Source organism: Phocoena sinus, chromosome 6 (genome assembly GCF_008692025.1).
Source record: "Phocoena sinus isolate mPhoSin1 chromosome 6, mPhoSin1.pri, whole genome shotgun sequence".
NCBI lineage: Eukaryota > Metazoa > Chordata > Mammalia > Artiodactyla > Phocoenidae > Phocoena > Phocoena sinus.
Genome location: NC_045768.1, coordinates 105444292 through 105464512, shown reverse-complemented (window position 1 = coordinate 105464512; position 20221 = coordinate 105444292). Strand labels below are relative to the sequence as shown.

The 20221-nt window shown below is 39.7% G+C and overlaps 1 protein-coding gene across 3 annotated transcripts in view; it reads right to left on the bottom strand.

The window, feature by feature from the left end:
- The window catches only part of ELP3 (elongator acetyltransferase complex subunit 3), a 110955-nt gene that overhangs the window by 28105 nt on the left and 62629 nt on the right, over window positions 1-20221 (bottom strand). For all 3 annotated transcript variants that reach the window (XR_004350481.1, XM_032635841.1, XM_032635840.1), the window contains exons 11-13: window positions 4938-5028; window positions 2383-2448; window positions 579-806 (exon numbers count right to left, since the gene is read on the bottom strand). Coding sequence is in view for 2 of the 3 variants with exons in the window: in XM_032635841.1 (XP_032491732.1) it covers window positions 579-806; window positions 2383-2448; window positions 4938-5028 (385 nt within the window). In the remaining variant the exon portion in view is untranslated. The remainder of the gene's footprint in view (window positions 1-578; window positions 807-2382; window positions 2449-4937; window positions 5029-20221) is intronic.

Below are 20221 nucleotides of genomic sequence, written 5' to 3'. Positions count from 1 at the left end.
TTTCTAAAAAGCTTTTTGAAACCAGGCAATATTCTTAAATCACCAATATGGGGGTTTATGCTACATCCACCATTAGCAGTTTTAACCTATTCTCCTGAAATTTTAAAAAGTGAGTTATTTATTTAGGTTGTTTGGGGGAGTGGAATAGTGTTCCACTATATATATCACATAGCTTGCTTGTCTTTACGAAGTGCTTTAACATTTCATAAGTGCTTTCTTTCAAATTATCATCTCCTTCGATCCCAAAATAGTTGAATCATACGAAATTGCCAGTATTAGACCATTTCTGACTTTCAAAAATAGCAATTTCATACGGTTCAGTCTATTACTATATTCCACTTGACTGAGTCTCAATTTGTCTCTCCCTCCCCCTCCCTCACACCCAAAGGGGAGCAATTTAAAGAGAAAACATCTCTGAACAACTGTAGTATTATACTGGTTCCTGTTTCTACACTTCCCGAATTTCCCCCCTCCTTTTCCTCTGCTCCCACCCTTCCACCCTTGCCCCATTCTTTTTCTCTTTTCCTCCTCTGAGCAATTTCTTAATCACAGTCAAACAGAAATGGAATACAGGATACCTGATGCTGAAATTTAGTGGGATCCCGACTGCTGACGGGGACGACACTTCCATACACATGCAGCTCTCGGACTATGGACACCCCGCCGACCAATTCGAAACGGAATGTCTCCTCTGAGCACTTCCGTAATCTCAGGAGGCCAATCAAAATGTCTTGATCGGGGTCTTCATAGGATAAGAATGTCTCCCAGCCACCATTTGCAACATAATCTCTTCTTACCAATTCAACCTGTTTCATAAAAAGCCACGCAAAAACTTTTTTTTTTTAAACTAGAGAACAAAGCGCATTTCTATTATTATATATGTTTATTTAGACTAATATCCACGATTAGGGATAAAGAATAAATAACCACAAATTATGTTTCTTTTTACTTGTCTCCTCTCAATAGCACTGATTAAACGAGAGTTCATGACTTGTTCGCGGACTATAAAAAAGGAAACCAGTCTTACAATTTCATAAACATCTGAACCTCATTAACCTTGTGATTCTTACAGTTTGGCTCAGTAAATGCTTCCATGTATTTAAATCTGATCCTCCATGAAGAGTTTCTAAGGTAAAATTATACATTATGTCACGTGTGCAGCTCTTGGGAGCACCCTGAGGCCCCAGAACTGTCAGGTACTCAATGGTTTTCTTTTCTAGTCCTTACCTCCTCCACTAAAACCTGCTTTTAGGGGAAAAAATGTGTTATTGGTTACTTATTCCTTGATGGAATTTTTAAAAAAAGTATCCCACAGGACCTTTAAAATAGTATGCCTAGTTATGAGATTAACATGTTAAAGAAAATCCAACCACCGGAGAGGGGCTTTTGGGGAAGCTTCTGTGTCAGCAGTCTACATGGGCTTTTGACTCTTGCTTCCTGCTCAAGTGTCCCTTGTACTTTGCGTAAATATAAGCAATATGCATGCAGAGAAAGCTACAGATGTGGGCATGGTCACACCCAGATACACTATGAAAATGGGCAGACTGGACCCACAGCGAGGTGAATAAACAGACTAATACTGATATTCCTCCTCAACTTAATGTTTGCTGAATAACTGGATTGCACAAGAATTTGACAAAATGACTAACTATGCTTGGGTCTCCTTTTTTCCTCAAAAGATCCAAAATGTGAAAAACGTCAATCAAATAAACAATTCACTTTGAGAACAGAAATATCAATGCAGATCTACTCTAGCCTTTCTCAAATGGGCTCCTACACGACAGCTAACCCCCACAGAAAATCTGGCAAATGGCTAACACGATGTCATTCTAGGAGAGAAGTTAATTTATCACAAACACGTTGTGTGGAACCCCTGTTGATATGGCTGATCTATTCGCTTGATTACCATCAACAGGCAATAATTTAACAGATGCACACAGAGATAAGCACATGACACTCAGCTTTACCTGAAGGTAGCCACTAGTCACATTTGGCTATTTACATTGGAATTACTTGAAATTAAATAAAATTAAAAACTAAGTTCTTCTTTGCACTAGCCACATTTCAAGTCACATGTGACTGGTAGCTGATATCCTATTAGATAGCACAGATTATAGAACATTTCCAACACTACGGAAAGTTCTACTGGACAGTGCTGATCTACAATGAAGTTCAAACTTGGTTTTCCTAACCTGGCTCTTCTAGAGTTGAGCCACCCTCATATCTGGCCTTCCCGGCTTGACTTCATTCTGAATTACTCTTTGCTCTTAGTTTACTCATTAACTTCTAGGGTCTAGGTCCTACTGGTAAGTAGGTGTAGGCCCAGGCTTAACAAAGATTAATGAACAGGACCCAATCTCTCTATAAAATGAAGAAACTAACCTGGTATGGACGCACTTTGTGATGAATTTCTTGGATTCCAACCTCTCTGGTTCTCACATCTCGACACTGCCAAAAAAAAGAAAGGAAAGAAAGAAAGAAAAGAAAGAAAAAAAAAAGTGGGAAGGGGGGCAAATATAAAACTGGTAACTAATTCAATTTTTATTGAAACTTCTCCACCAAATCCTGGGCTCAAAATTAAGTTTGGACATAATTTACATTGAGGTAAAAGAAATGAATTAAAAATGAAGCCATCTTTAATAAACCTGAGGATAGGGAAAAACAAACTAGAAATACATGAAGTTGGTACAGTATTGCTTTTAAAATAAGTTTAGAATCCAAAGGAGATCAATATACAATATTGAAAGTAAAGAACATACATTCTAAAATCTGAAAATCCAGAGGATATAACTGTATCTGAAAGTGCAACCCAAAACTATGTCTACCAAAGAGTAAAAACTGAATTCCTGGGCTTCCCTGGTGGCGCAGTGGTTGTGAGTCCGCCTGCCGATGCAGGGGACATGGGTTCGTGCCCCGGTCCGGGAAGATCCCACATGCTGCGGAGCGGCTGGGCCTGCGCGTCCGCAACGGGAGAGGCCACAGCAGTGAGAGGCCCGCATACAGCAAAAAAAAAAAAAAAAAAAAAAAAGAAAAAAAAAAGAAAAAACGGAATTCCTAATTTTTTAAAACCTTCACCATTTTATGGCAGTTAACATTTTTAGCATCACCATATTTGTATCATTTTAGGAATGTCAGAAAGAGGGATGCTAAGACTGCTGTTTTTTGCAGAGAAGGGCTCTGTGGAAGAAAGGATGGGAGGGAGGAAGGAAGGGAAGGAAGAAGAATGGAAAGAAAGAACCTTGAGCTATTTATTATACAATCTGAACCACAGTCACAGATTGGCTCTTTGAGTGTCCCTGGGAAGCACAAAGCTGCCTGCCTATATGGAAGCAGTGCCTGGTCTGCACGGCCAAGCTATGTGATGTAACTCTTGCTTCTATTCCACAACCCAGTGTGCAGGCTACACAGCCTGACATTTATAATTACAGTAACTATTATATGCCCTATGGTATATTTTCCCCTATAGAACTGTAAAAATTATTTCCAGGATTCTAACATTTTCCATCAGTGAGAAAAGATTGCCACAGGAAATCTGATGATGTCATGCAGCTATACTACTAATAGTATATTTAGTATATATATGGATGGAATTCTATGAGAAAAATAAGAGCTCATTATTCAGTCCATGCCCCGGGAACCCATATTACATGCTTTTAATGAACACTTGCATGCTTTTTTCTTTTTTTTGGAGGGGAGGGGAATGCTTTTTAAGGCAGAGATTGGTGTGTGCTTATTTTCTAGTAAAGACACTGCCTATGTGAACTGGATGTCTTTCGGTGTGACTGCATTCCAGTCTTTAGACTCAATCCCAGGTTACCTGATGACACGCTATCACGGGTTAAGAGGGGTACAGGGTTAAAAACAGTGCCTGGTTGATGAGGTCAGCAGGCTGGGCAGGCCGGGTGGGTCACTGGGCAGTGGTACTCTCAGGAGGAGGAGCTGGACGACAAGGACAGGCAGGGGGACTGGGAGGCTGAGCAGGCACATGCTCTTGTTTGGGGCTTTCATTACTGCACATACATTTGCTGTTTTTCTAGAACTGAAATTTTTTTGGGGGGGAGGGTAGAATAAGCCATAATGTTCACAAACTCTCCTACGGACAAACAATTTTCTGAAAAATTTTCTCCATAATATATTGACAGAGGACAAAATGTTTTGGGTAGGTCCACAAACATGATATGCAGTCCTCTCAACGACATCTTTCGAAGTGGGGTCCATGTTTGCACTGTGCATGAGAACCTCCCACAGCTCCATCCCAGATGGAGTGAACGAGAATCTTTGAAGGCAGAGGCCAGGAATCAGTGCTCAGGCCTAGACACCCTCCTGGACTTTTCTCTTTAGCAGCTCTGAGAAATAGCTCCTAGGGCACTGAGTTTCAAACCTTATCGTGATTTCAGAATCATCTACAGACTGTCAAATTGCAGATTCCTGGGCTCTTTCAGGGAAAGCAGAAAGGAGGTGTTTAGTAAATATTTGTGAAATAAATGAGTGAGTGAATAGACATGGGGGTGGGGCAGGGCGAGGGAGACTGGTATATCTGGGCAATAACATTGCTAATTATTTCAGTATGTAACCCTTGTTTCTTCAACTGTTGTATTCTTCTCTAACCACTAGTCAAGAATTGAACACCCAATACTTCAAAACAACAAAAAAAGTTTTTTTAAAAAAGGAGTTGAACACAGTTGGCAATCTGAGAAGGCAGGGAAGACAACCATTAAATTGACAAACCTACGCTCTTTTAGAAGAAAGCAGAGGGGTGTAGGGGATAGGATGCAGACTTTGCAACCACTAGCTTCAATTTCAATGTGTCATACAGTAAGAATGGCTTCAATACATGAAAGCTTTTTGACCAAACCTGTAAGTTTGTAATGTGATAGTATCACAGGTTTTCGTGTCTCAGACTACTTTGATCTCAACAGTTATGGTCAGACTCTTACCTGTATTCCAAGGTCTTTCATTCTTGCGAATGCCAGCTCTCTCAAGTTACCATGCTCTACTCCTGAGCTGACTAAGGGCATTGGAATATCTCTGTAGGAGAAAAACATCAGCTGTTGTAAAATATAAGTCACTCTCTACAGCAGTAAAAGGCATGGATATTTAAAAAACAAAAAGAACAAAACCACCCCTTCCCCACCTCAAAACCCGACCAGGAAAGCAGAGGTTGAATATTCTGACCCGAAAGCAAGGTTCACCGCTTTCCTACCTCCCAGTTTTCCCATCTATGAAGTTATGATTTTCACCTATCACTCAGGGTTTTTCTAAGAAACATCTGATGAAAACACTTTATAAGATTACAAAGTACAAAACAAATGCCCAATAACCATTAGTAATGATTTTTGGCTGAAGAGACAGACATCTGTACTAAACAAAACAAGAAATAAAACTGTCTTTTACAAAGTTTTTACAAAGTCCAACTTCAGAGAAATAAAAATTATTATTAACACACTGATTTATAGCTTACAGACACTTTCCCATACAGTTGCTGAATGACAAGTAACCAGGAAGCGCAAAAGCCTGGCTTAGACAACTGGTCTCAAAGAATAAATTTTTTCCCATTTCCTAAAAATCTAAATTAGAAGTGACTCTGCATTCGAAGAATAAGAACTTGCCTAAAGATGAGAGTAGATAAAATTTTTTTCCTGGCATTAATATAGTGTAAAGTGCCCAGCACCAAGGAAATGTCAAGCAAAAGTTGAAATTATGAGTTTCATTTTAGTAGCCCCCACTATCCCCTCTAGACAAAAATCAGTATCCAAAGACAGTTTAAAAAAAAAACCCTAAAGTAAGAATATGCTCAGCACATCTCCAGTTTAAAGACAAATCCCCAATTTCTTTTGTCTAATATTTGGTTGATTAGAAGACTTGAAGAATACGTCATTTATCTTTTCTTCTCATTTTTGCTTTTGAATCAGCTTGAGTCTTTTCCTTCTCTTTTCACTTATCCCTCCAAATGTTAAGTAAATAAAATTAGCTAATTCATCTATTTGATTCTAATAAGATATTCCCCACTCACTCAAAAAAGTATCAAAAGCCAATTGATTAGCATTAAAAACTATACACAATAAATCTATCAGGCTCTGGAAGCAACTATAAAGCACTGATAAGCCAAAATTCTTTAAGAGAAAGACATACCAAGGAGTTCAAAGTGAGAGCAACATAAAAAACATATTTTAGAGTGATTAGTTAATAGATATGGTTTACTTATACTTTCTAGTAAAATAAACTTTCTATCTTTGGAACTATAATTTCTTAAAATCAAATTCATCTTAAATTAGTAAGCAGATGAAACCGAAAGAAGGCTACTCAACTAAAAAGTATAGTTTATTTTAGCAAGAAATGCACAAACAACTGTTTAAAATATTTTACTACTTCATATTATATAAGTCAAAGTTAGTCTTCCACATGTCCCTTTTAACCCTGAAATATTTTATAAACCACTCACAAATACATACGTATAGTTTCACAACAGAGTAAAATTTTGAACACTGTTATACATCATGTGAAATTAATCTGATAAAACCAATGGCAACCACTGTTAGTGATAGGGACAAAGTAAAGGGACAAATTAGGCAATTAAACAGTTAATCCCACTAGGGGATTGTAAGTAAAGAAAAAAGTATGGGAGACCCCTGTAAGTTAATGGTCATTCAAGAAAGCAGGTTTGCTTAACCACAAAGCCAAGTAGGCCTGCTTAGCAACAAAACCCATGCATGAGACAAGCCCCAAAACAATAAAAACAATGGTGACATGAGACCCACATCCTGCCCAGTGAGCTCAGTAAGTTCATGATCCCTAGGACATGCTCTCTGCACATATAAAAAACAGTACTTTATGGAAAGGTGACATTTCAAAGTGAAAGACCTGAAATAATTTTTCCATAGTGCCATGACAGTCCTGGCTTGACCATGTAGGGACAAGAAAACTCCCCTGCCCAATCTGGAGGAGGAGCTGATGATGGAAGCATGACTTCTACTCAAGAATGAGGAAGAAGGTGGTCTTTTCACCCTCCCCACTTTTCCTTTGATTACAAAACTGTAGCCCACTAAGTTCTCAGGGCACAGCACCTTCTTGCCCAGCCGCTTGTAAGCCTCACAAACATCCTATTCTATTCTAATAAATCACTGCTTATCTATCACTTTGACTCTCGCTGAATTCTTTCTGGGCTGAGACATAAAAGACCGGGTTCCTTGGGGCCCCCCTGAAACGACACTTATCGGTTTCGGCAGTACCCATTACGCGAGATACATCTGATTCTTGTTATTCATGGCAGTGAAGTCCTATAATGTGCCATGAACACTGAATTAGCAAACAGTGAAGCACTGCTCCCATGGAAAATGCAGGGTTAGGTTCCTGTGAGCCTTTAGTCCATTTTCTCCAACTGATCAACATGTAACCTTGTTTTATGTGGGTTTCCAGCTAAAAACACTTTATTTAACACAGAATTGATTCGGTAACATTGCACTTGTGGCCAATAGCACTATAATTCATGCTGCAATGAAGCTTATCTAACACATTCATTTTCTTTGTAAGACACATCACAGCCTTCTTGTACTTAGGAACACTAGATAGACAGCACCTCGGCACTACATGTGGGGGCTATTTTAAACAGCAAAATCAACAAAAAGCATAAAAATGTGAAAAATGCGTTATTAAATGGACTGTGAAAGGACACTTGTTACAGTATGAGAGCTGAAACAAGTACACTGCATCATGCCAATATCCTGTTCCTCACCAAGCCTCCAACTACCAGTCTAGCATCCACCGATGACTCCTTCTGTATCACCGTCCCTATAATAGACATCAACGGTGATTATCTATTTCTACCATCCCTTCTGCATTTATTAGTTGAGCTTGTATATTAAGGAAGAACGTTCCCTTCTCTATTTATTCATTTATTTATAAACGCATAGATTTCTATTTTATTCAATGAGCTGTAATCTGATATTAACAGTATTTATTTTGTTGCTTACATTAGATTTGGTCAGTGGGCATGCGTTCAGGCTGGCTTTGGGGTCCTTCTGACACGTTCCCACCATTCTTTGAATATTTCTTTTACTTTCTGGAACAACATGATGTTACACGTTGATCTTATATGTTTGCTGCCCCAGTCCTAGAATTGGCCACTTATCCAAGCATCGCTGATTCCTTTTAGTGGAGGGTGGTATTTAGAAACCAAGATCTGAGCACTCATTGTGCTCATTACTATTGAGGTATCATTGCCTCTAGACCCTTTCAGTGTACACAACTAAGAAATTTATGTATGTATACACATATGTATATATATATTTATATTCATATATTCAAATATAGAAACATGATCGTTTCTACATACAAATTTAAAAAGCTGTGAAATCATGCTGATAATTACAATTCTAATCCAGTGCCTCAGTGTTCTTTTCAGCTTTCTACCCTTCAATGTCTGTAAATCCCTTTGGACAGTGAGAAACCTGGCTTCCTTATCTTTAGTATATTTATTTGTTTGCTAAATCAAACAACTTATTTGCTCAATATAACCAATCTCCCAACTACTCCTGGTGATACCTCTGCACTCACTATTACTCTACATTTCTTCAGATGCCAGGCATGCTGCTCTCAACACCTCTGTGGCACTGCCTCTGGAGGTGATGGGAAGGGGAGATGAAGGGAAAGGAAGATGGGCTCTACAAGTATTTTTAATAATGAACCAGTCCTTTTTTTTTTTTTAACATCTTTATTGGAGTATAATTGCTTTACAATGGTGTGTTAGTTTCTGCTTTATAACAAAGTGAATCAGCTATACACATACATATATCCCCATATCTCCTCCCTCTTGCGTCTCCCTCCCACCCTCCCTATCCCACCCCTCTAGGTGGTCACAAAGCACCAAGCTGATCTCCCTGTGCTATGCGGCTGCTTCCTACTAGCTACCTATTTTACATTCGGTAGTACAAGTAAGTCCATGCCACTCTCTCACTTTGTTCCAGCTTACCCTTCCCCCTCCCCGTGTCCTCAAGTCCGTTCTCTACATCTGCGTCTTTATTCCTGTCCTGCCCCTAGGTTCTTCAGAATCATTTTATTTTTAGACTCCATATATATGTGTTAGCATACAGTATTTATTTTTCTCTTTCTGCCTTGCTTCACTCTGTCCATCTACCTCACTACAAATAACTCACTTTCGTTTCTTTTTATGGTGAGTAATATTCCACTGTATATATGTGCCACATCTTCTTTATCCATTCATCTGTCAATGGACACTTAGGTTACTTCCATGTCCTGGCTACTGTAAATAGAGCTGCAATGAACATTGTGGTACATGACTCTTTTTTGAATTATGGGTTTCTCCGGGTATATGCCCAGTAGTAGGATTGCTGGGTCATATGGTAGTTCTATTTATAGTTTTTTTTTTTTGTGGTACATGGTCCTCTCACTGCTGTGGCCTCGCCCACCGTGGAGCACAGGCTCCAGACGCGCAGGCTCACCAGCCATGGCTCACGGGCCTAGCCGCTCCGCTGCATGTGGGATCTTCCAGAACCGTGGCATGAACCCATGTCCCGTGCATCGGCAGGTGGACTCTCAACCATTGTGCCACCAGGGAAGCCCTATTTTTAGTTTTTTAAGGAACTTCCATACTGTTCTCCATAGTGGCTGTATCAGTTCACATTCCCACCAACAGTGCAAGAGGGTTCCCTTTTCTCCACACCCTCTCCAGCATTTATTGTTTGTAGATTTTCTGATGATGGCCATTCTGACTGGTGTGAGGTGATACTTCACTGTAGTTTTGATTTGCATTTCTCTAATGATTAGTGATGTTGAGCACCCTTTCATGTGTTTGTTGACAATCTGTATATCTTTTTTGGAGAAATGTCTATTTAGGTCTTCTGCCCATTTTGGATTGGGTTGTTTGTTTTTTGATATTGAGCTGTATGAGCTGCTTGTATATTTTGGAGAAGAATCCTTTGTCAGTTGCCTCATTTGCAAATATTTTCTTCCATTCTGAGGGTGGTCTTTTCGCCTTGTTTATGGTTTCCTTTGCTGTGCAAAAGCTTTTAAGTTTCATTAGGTCCCATTTGTTTATTTTTGTTCTTATTTCCATTTCTCTAGGAGGTGGATCAAAAAGGATCTTGCTGTGATTTATGTCATAGAGTGCTCTGCCTATGTTTTTCCTCTAAGAGTTTTATAGTGTCTGGCCTTACATTTAGGTTTAATCCTTTTTTTTTTTTTTTTTTTTTTGCGGTATGCGGGCCTCTCACTGTTGTGGCCTCTCCCGTTGTGGAGCACAGGCTCCGGACACGCAGGCTCAGCGGCCATGGCTCACAGGCCTAGCTGCTCTGTGGCATGTGGGATCTTCCCGGACTGGGGCACGAACCCGTGTCCCTGCATCAGCAGATGGACTCTCAACCACTGCGCCACCAGGGAAGCCCCTTTAATCCATTTTGAGTTTATTTTTGTGTATGGTGTTAGGGAGTGTTCTAATTTCATTCTTTTACATGTAGCTGTCCAGTTTTCCCAGCACCATTTATTGAACAGGCTGTCTTTTTTCCATTGTGTATTCTTGCCTCCTTTGTCACAGATACAGTGACCATATGTGCGTGGGTTTATCTCTGGGCTTTGTATCCTGTTCCATTGATCTACCTTTCTGTTTTTGTGCCAGTACCATACTGTCTTGATTACTGTAGCTTTGTAGTATAGTCTGAAGTCAGGTAGCCTGATTCCTCCAGCTCCGTTTTTCTTTCTCAAGATTGCTTTGGCTATGCGGGATCTTTTGCATTTCCATACCAATTGTAAAATTTTCTGTTCTAGTTCTGTGAAAAATGCCTTTGGTAGCTTGACAGGGATTGCATTGAATATGTAGATTGCTTTGGGTAGTATAGTCATTTTCACAATGTTGATTCTTCCAAACCAAGAAAATGGTATATCTCTCCATCTGTTTGTATCATCTTTAATTTCTTTCATCAGTGTCTTATAGTTTTTTGCATACAGGTCTTTTGTCTCTTTAGGTAGGTTTATTCCTAGATATTTTATTCTTTTTGTTGCAGTGGTAAATGGGAGTGTTTTCTTAATTTCTCTTTCAGATTTTTCATCATTAGTGTATAGGAAATGCCAGAGATTTCTGTGCATTAATTTTGTATCCTGCTACTTTACCAAATTCATTGATTAGCTCTAGCAGTTTTCTGGTAGCATCTTTAGGATTCTCTATGCATAGTATCATGTCATCTGCAAACAGTGACAGCTTTACTTCTTTTCCGATTTGCATTCCTTTTATTTATTTTTCTTCTCTGATTGTTGTGGCTAAAACTTCCAAAACTATGTTGAACAATAGTGCTGAGAGTGGACAACCTTGTCTTGTTATTGGTCTTAGAGGGAATGGTTTCGGTTTTTCACCACTGAGAACCATGCTGGCTGTGGGTTTGTCATATATGGCCTTTATTATGTTGAGGTAAGTTCCTTCTATGCCTACCTTCTGCAGGGTTTTTATCATAAATGGGTGTTGAATTTGTCAAAAGTTTTTTCTGCATCTATTGAGATGATCATATGGTTTTTCTCCTTCAGTTTGTTAATATGGTTTATCACACTGACTGATCTGCGTATACTGAAGAATCCTTGCATTCCTGGGATAAACCCCACTTGATCATGGTGTATGATCCTTTTAATGTGCTGTTGGATTCTGTTTGCTAGTATTCTGTTGAGCACTTTTGCATCTGTGTTCATCAGTGATACTGGCCTGTAGTTTTCTTTCTTTGTGACATCTTTGTCTGATTTTGGTATCAGGGTGATGGTGGCCTCGTAGAATGACTTTCAGTGTTCCTCCCTCTGCTATATTTTGGAAGAGTTTGAGAAGGATTGATGTTATCTCTTCTCTAAATATTTGATAGAATTCGCCTGTGAAGCCATCTGGTCCTGGGCTTTTGTTTGTTGGAAGATTTTTAATCACAGTCTCAATTTCAGTGCTTGTGATTGGTCTGTTTATATTGTCCTCCTGATTCAGTCTTGGCAGGTTGTGCTTTTCCAAGAATTTGTCCCTTTCTTCCAGGTTGTCCATTTTATTGGCATATAGTTGCCTGTAGCAATCTCTCATGATCTTTTGTATTTCTGCAGTGTCAGTTGTTACTTTTCCTTTTTCATTTCTATTCTATTGATTTGAGTCCTCTCCCTTTATTTCTTGAGTCTGGCTAATGGTTTGTCAATTTTGTTTATCTTCTCAAACAACAAGCTTTTAGTTTTATTGATCTTTGCTATCGTTCCCTTCATTTCTTTTTCATTTATTTCTGATCTGATCTTTATGATTTCTTTCCTTCTGCTAACTTTGGGGGTTTTTTTTGTTCTTCTTTCTCTAATTGCTTTAAGTGTAAGGTTAGGTCGTTTGAGATGTTTCTTGTCTTTTGAGGTAGGATTGTATTGCTATAAACTTCCCTCTTAGAACTGCTTTTGCTGCATCCCATAAGTTTTGGGTCCTCGTGTTTTCATTGTGATTTGTTTCTAGGTATTTTTGATTTCCTCAATTATCTCTTGCGAACCGGTACTTTTAAAAGACACTAAAATTTTCAATACAAGTAAACTCTCTAAGGTCTTATCATATGGTGTTGTTAAGCAGAACTATATGACAGAAAGACAGAATTACCAGCAGGGCTAGCTAATAATTTGTGGTGCCTAGTGCAAAAGGAGAACAGGGGGCCTCTTCTGAAAAAATTATTAATGGTTTCAAGATGGTGAGAGCAAAGCATTAGGCCAAGCTAAAGACCTATGAGACTATACAGGTCGCATGTCCCTGAAGCTGGCACTGACTACCCCAAAGCACAAGTCAGTGTGGACCTGGTAACACAGGGCTTTATAATGATGCTGACAGTTCATAAATGTCCTTAAATTTATGTCTGTCACTACAAATGCAATATGGCTTTAATGGTCTTTGGCAGTGAAATACCTGGAGTGTACCAGACAGGAGTTTTTCCTCATTAGGGAATAGAAATGTGGCAATCTCCACTTTCAGTGATAAAGTTTTTTTCACTAAAAATGAAGAGAGAGAGTTCTATATATGTTGAGCATCTTCTATGTGCAAAGTAGTATATTAAGCAATTTGGAATATATAAATAGACACTGTTACAGACTCCTAGGAGTTCAAAACCCAGGTAAGATTACTGACCATCTGAACTTGATACATCCATCTAGGTGGGACTTAAAATTATTTTTAGGTTTTTCAATTTGTTTCACTTTCTTGGCTTGAAGAGATACTACATTCAAGAATATTCACTTATCTCTTTCACAGGTAACATTTCAAGCTTACAGGCACTAATATTTGCAATCTGCTCATCAAAAGCCTTTCAAAATGCTGTCTAGAGCTTTTTTGGTCTGAAGTTTCTCGCACTTCAGAAGCATCTTTTGGCTGCAAATTGGTATTCTATTCTAATGCTTCACAGTGATTTAAAAAAATCACATCAAGGCAGACAGCTGTTAAACAGCCTGTGGGCACCAGCAGTTTAATGTGGCTCCATCATGTCCCTGTACAGAATTTTACATTTAATCATTGACTGCACCCTTCAGGGCTGCAATACAGAATCATCTACTGGGATGCTACTTCATAAAAACACTGTGTAAAATGGTATTGACTCAACTGTCATAAAATTTAAAGTGTAAATTAATTAAGAAAAAAGGGGGGTGGGGTGGGGAAAATGGCCAATTAGAAAAATATCAGGTAATCTAATAGTAAATTATAGTGTTTTTTTAAAAAAAAGACAAGTGTAAAACATTGTGTTTTCACTTGAAGTATCTTCCCTCCCATTTTTCTTCCTTTGTTCCTTCCTTCTGACACCTGTCTAGAAAATAATTCCTTAAATCTTCTCCTCCATGTATAGGTTTAGATTTCCTAGTCAACACTAAGCAAGTTGCTTGTAATTAGTAGAAGCTGTCACCAGGTGAACCAACATAGAGATAGCCAGATTTTCTAAAGGCACAGAACGATTTTCCTCTACTATGATTTAAAACAAAAATTAACTATAATTATTAAAATCACCTGGATTAAACACCCTAAGAGGAGGCTTTTTCATTTGCCAATGGTTTCTTTCCAGCAAGACATAACCAACTGCTTCCAAATTAATAGAGGGTACTTAACTGCACTTCTAGACCACTATCAGTTTTCTACATTTTCAGAATCGTTCTAAAAGTTTAAAACTGAAGCTAGAATAAACACTGCGATTCTCTTCTCCCAACTCAAAAGGTTTCTCAGCCCCTGAACACTGTGTAAACACTCAGCCTTCTCTTGTACACATCTGTATGTAAACCTGAGTTACCCATTAACACTTTCCTTAGCACTTCTTTTTCAAGATTTTACCATCAAGCCCTCGATACAAGTTTTTTTCTAGAAGTCTAGATATACCAAGTTCCAGCTATATCTGAATATAACTTTAAAAACATCAGTAAATGGAGCATAAAGTTTTTATGCAGATATATGAAGCTGTTTTATCAGAACACAGCTACCAAATTGTTATTAAGTGTTAAGTGTACTATGTGAACAAGGACAGCTCTCCAGAGAGCTGCAATGGGGTCATGACAGGAGAACAGGGAACAGGGAGGTGTCTTTAATCAGCCTCATGTTCGTTATCCATAATATCATGCCTTTCTCCTTGTACACCCTTTTGGTTGTATAATATACATATTCTTAATTCTTGCTGTCATGACCCCTTTACAATTTTCCTATAGAGACTATATTTGCTGCTCCTGTTTTCTTGAAATCCTTATTTTTTCAGTTGGTGGTAAGCCAGGATAATGTCCCATAGTGGTATTTCATAAAGCCTATAAAATTAAGCTCTTAATGTTATAGCAATGTCTTTGTTGCTTTTGACTCGCTGGTTATAGCAGTAAGAAATTTAAAGCAAAAGGAGGATGAGGGGAAGATGGCAGAAGAGTAAGACGCAGAGATCACCTTCCTCCCCACAGATACACCAGAAATACATCTACACGTGGAACAACTCCTACAGAACACCTACTGAACGCTGGCAGAAGACCTCAGACCTCCCAAAAGGCAAGAAATCCCCACGTACCTGGGTAGGGCAAAAGAAAAAAGAATAAACAGAGACAAAAGGATAGGGACAGGACCCACACCAGTGGGAGGGAGCTGTGAAGGAGGAAAGGTTTCCACACACTAGGAAGCCCCCTTGCGGGCAGAGACTGCAGGTGGCGGAGGGGGGAAGCTTTGGAGCTGCGGAGGAGAGCACAGCAACAGGGGTGCAGAGGGAAAAGCAGAGAGATTCCCGCACAAAGGACTGGTGCCGACCGGCACTCACCAGCCTGAGAGATTTGTCTGCTCACCAGCCGGGTCGGGCGGGGCTGGGAGCTGAGGCTTAGGCTTTGGTCGGATCCCAGGGAGAGGACTGGGGCTGGCGGCGTGAACACAGCCTGCAGGGGGTTAGTGCACCACAGCTAGCCGGGAGTACGGGGAAAAGTCTGGACCTGCCGAAGAGGCAAGAGACTTTTTCTTCCCTCTTTGTTTCCTGGTGCGCGAGGAGAGGGGATTGAGAGCGCTGCTTAAAGGAGCTCCAGAGACAGGCGTGAGCTGCGGCTAAAAGCGCGGACCCCAGAGACGGGCATAAGATGCTAAGGCTGCTGCTGCCGCCACCAAGAACCCTGTGTGTGAGCACAGGTAACTCTCCACATACCCCTTCCAGGAGCCTGTGCAGCCCGCCACTGCCAGGGTCCCGGGATCCAGGGACAACTTCCCCGGGAGAACGCACAGCGCGCCTCAGGCTGTGCAACGTCATGCCGGCCTCTGCCGCCGCAGGCTTGCCCTGCACTCCATGCCCCTCCCTCCTCCTGGCCTGAGTGAGCCAGAGCCCCCGAATCAGCCGCTCTTTTAACCCCATCCTGTCTGAGTAAAGAACAGACGCCCTCTGGCGACCTACACACAGAGGCGGGGCCATATTCAAAGCTGAGACCCGGGAGCTGTGAGAACAAAGAAGAGAAAGGGAAATCTCTCCCAGCAGCCTCAAAAGCAGCGGATTAAAGCTCCACAATCAACTTGATGTACCCTGCATCTGTGAAATACATGAGTAGACAACGAATCATCCCAAATTGAGGAGGTGGACTTTGAGAGCAAGATTTATGATTTTTTTCCCCTTTTCCTCTTTTTGTGAGTGTGTATGTGTATGCTTCTGTGTGAGACTTTGTCTTTATAGCTTTGCTTCCACTATTTGTCCTAGGGTTCTATCCATCCATTAAAAAAATTTTTTTTCTTAATAATTGTTTTTTATTTTAATAACTTATTTTATTTTACTTTATCTTCTTTCTTTTTTTCTTTCTTTCCTTCCTTCCCTCCCTCCCTCTCTCTCTCTACCTTTCTTTCTTCTACTAATTCCTTCATTCTACTTTTCCCCCCTTTCATTCTGAGCCATGTAGATGAAAGGCTCTTGGTGCTGCAGCCAGGAGTCAGTGCTGTGCCTCTGAGGTGGGAGAGCCAACTTCAGGACACTGGTCCACAAGAGACCTCCCAGCTCCACATAACATCAAACAGCGAAAATCTCCCAGAGATCTCCATCTCAACACCAGCACCCAGCTTCACTCAACGACCAGCAAGCTACAGTGCTGGACACCCTATGCCAAACAACTAGCAAGACAGGAACACAACCCCACCCGTTAGCAGAGAGGCTGCCTAAAATCATAATAAGTCCACAGACACCCCAAAACACACCACCAGACGTGGACCTGCCCACCAGAAAGACAAGATCCAGCCTCATCCATCAGAACAAAGGCACTAGTCCCCTCCACCAGGAAGCCTACACAACCCACTGAACCAACCTTAGCCACTGGGGACAGACACCAAAAACAATGGGAACTACAAACCTGCAGCCTGCAAAAAGGAGACCCCAAACACAGTAAGATAAGCAAAATGAGAAGACAGAAAAACACACAGCAGATGAAGGAGCAAGATAAAAACCCACCAGATCTAACAAATGAAGAGGAAATAGGCAGTCTACCTGAAAAAGAATTCAGAATAATGATAGTAAAGATGATCCAAAATCTTGGAAATAGAATAGACAAGACGCAAGAAGCATTTAACAAGGACCTAGAAGAACTAAAGATGAAACAAGCAATGATGAACAATACAATAAATGAAATAAAAAATACTCTACATGGGATCAATGGCAGAATAACTGAGGCAGAAGAACGGATAAGTGACCTGGAAGATAAAATAGTGGAAATAACTACTGCAAAGCAGAATAAAGAAAAAAGAATGAAAAGAACTGAGGACAGTCTCAGAGACCTCTGGGACAACATTAAACGGACCAACATTCGAATTATAGGGGTTCCAGAAGAAGAAGAGAAAAAGAAAGGGACTGAGAAAATATTTGAAGAGATCATAGTTGAAAACTTCCCTAATATGGGAAAGGAAACAGTTAATCAAGTCCAGGAAGCACAGTCCCATACAGGATAAATCCAAGGAGAAATATGCCAAGACACATATTAATCAAACTGTTAAAAATTAAATACAAAGAAAACATATTAAAAGCAGCAAGGGATAAACAACAAATAACACACAATGTTAACCCCATAAGGTTAACAGCTGATCTTTCAGCAGAAACTCTGCAAGCCAGAAGGGAGTGGCAGGACACATTTAAAGTGATGAAGGAGAAAAAGCTGCAATAAAGATTACTCTACCCAGCAAGGATCTCATTCAGATTTGATGGAGAAATTAAAACCTTTACAGACAAGCAAAACCAGAGAGAGTTCAGCACCTCCAAACCAGCTTTACAAAAAATGCTAAAGGGGCTTCCCTGGTGGCGCAGTGGTTGAGAGTCCGCCTGCCGATGCAGGGGACACAGGTTCATGCCCCAGTCCAGGAGGATCCCACATGCCGCAGGGCGGCTAGGCCTGTGAGCCATGGCCGCTGAGCCTGTGCGTCCAGAGCCTGTGCTCCGCAACAGGAAAGGCCACAACAGTGAGAGGCCCACGTACCGCAAAAAAAAAAAAAAAATGCTAAAGGAACTTCTCTAGGCAAGAAACACAAGAGAAGGAAAAGACCTACAATAATGAACCCAAAACAATTAAGAAAATGGGAATAGGAACATACATATCGATAATTACCTTAAATGTAAATGGACTAAATGCTCCCACCAAAAGAAACAGATTGGCTGAATGGATACAAAAACAAGACCCATATATTTGCTGTCTACAAGAGACCCACTTCAGACCTAGAGACACATACAGACTGAAAGTAAGGGGATGGAAAAAGATAATCCATGCAAATGGAAACCAAAAGAAAGCTGGAGTAGCAATTCTCATATCAGACAAAATAGACTTTAAAATAAAGACTATTAGAAGAGACAAAGAAGGACACTACATAATGATCAAGGGATCGATCCAAGAAGAAGATATAACAATTGTAAATATTTATGCACCCAACATAGGAGCACCTCAATACATAAGGCAAATACTAACAGCCATAAAAGGGGAAATCAACAGTAACACATTCATAGTAGGGGACTTTAACACCCCACTTTCACCAATGGACAGATCATCCAAAATGAAAATAAATAAGGAAACACAAGCTTTAAATGATACATTAAACAAGATGGACTTAATTGATATTTACAGGACATTCCATCCAAAAACAACAGAATACACATTTTTCTCAAGTGCTCATGGAATATTCTGCAGGATAGATCATATCTTGGGTCACAAATCAAGCCTTGGTAAATTTAAGAAAATTGAAATTGTATCAAGTATCTTTTCCGACCACAACACCATGAGACTAGATATCAATTACAGGAAAAGATCTGTAAAAAATAAAAACACATGGAAGCTAAACAATACACTACTTAATAACGAAGTGATCACTGAAGAAATCAAAGAGGAAATCAAAAAATACCTAGAAACAAGTGACAATGGAGACACGATGACCCCAAACCTATGGGATGCAGCAAAAGCAGTTCTAAGAGGAAAGTTTATAGCAATAGAATCCTACCTTAAGAAACAGGAAACATCTCGAATAAATAACCTAACCTTGCACCTAAAGCAATTAGAGAAAGAAGAACAAAAAAACCCCAAAGTTAGCAGAAGGAAAGAAATCATAAAATTCAGATCAGAAATAAATGAAAAATAAATGAAGGAAACAATAGCAAAGATCAATAAAACTAAAAGCTGGTTGTTTGAGAAGATAAACAAAATAGATAAACCATTAGCCAGACTCATCAAGAAAAAAAGGGAGAAGACTCACATCAACAGAATTAGAAATGGAAAAAGGAGAAGTAACAACTGACACTGCAGAAATAGAAAAGATCATGAGAGATTACTACAAGCAACTCTGTACCAATAAAATGGACAACCGGGAAGAAATGAACAAATTTTTAGAAATGCACAACCTGCCAAAACTGAATCAGGAAGAAACAGAAAATATGAACAGACCAATCACAAACACTGAAATTGAAACTGTGATTAAAAATCTTCCAACAAACAAAAGCCCAGGACCAGATGGCTTCACAGGCGAATTCTATCAAGCATTTAGAGAAGAGCTGACACCTATCCTTCTCAAACTCTTCCAAAATATAGCAGAGGGAAGAACACTCCCAAACTCATTCTACAAGGCCACCATTACCTTGATACCAAAACCAGACAAGGTTGCCACAAAGAAAGAAAACTACAGGCCAATATCACTGATGAACACAGATGCAAAAATCCTCAACAAAATACTAGCAAACAGAATCCAACAGCACATTAAAAGGATCATACACCATGATCAAGGAGGGTTTATTCCAGGAATGCAAGGATTCTTCAATATATGTAAATCAATCAACGTGATACACCATATTAACAAAATGAAGGAGAAAAACCATATGAACATCTCAATAGATGCAGAAAAAGCTTTCAACAAAATTCAACACCCATTTATGATAAAAACCCTACAGAAAGTAGGCACAGAGGGAACTTTCCTCAACATAATAAAGGCCATATATGACAAACCCACAGCCAACATGGTTCTCAATGGTGAAAAACTGAAACCATTTCCTCTAAGATCAGGAACAAGACAAGGTTGTCCACTCTCAGCACTATTGTTCAACATAGTTTTGGAAGTTTTAGCCACAGCAATCAGAGAAGAAAAGTAAATAAAAGGAATGCAAATCGGAAAAGAAGTAAAGCTGTCACTGTTTGCAGATGACATGATACTATGCATAGAGAATCCTAAAGATGCTACCAGAAAACTACTAGAGCTAATCAATGAATTTGGTAAAGTAGCAGGATACAAAATTAATGCACAGAA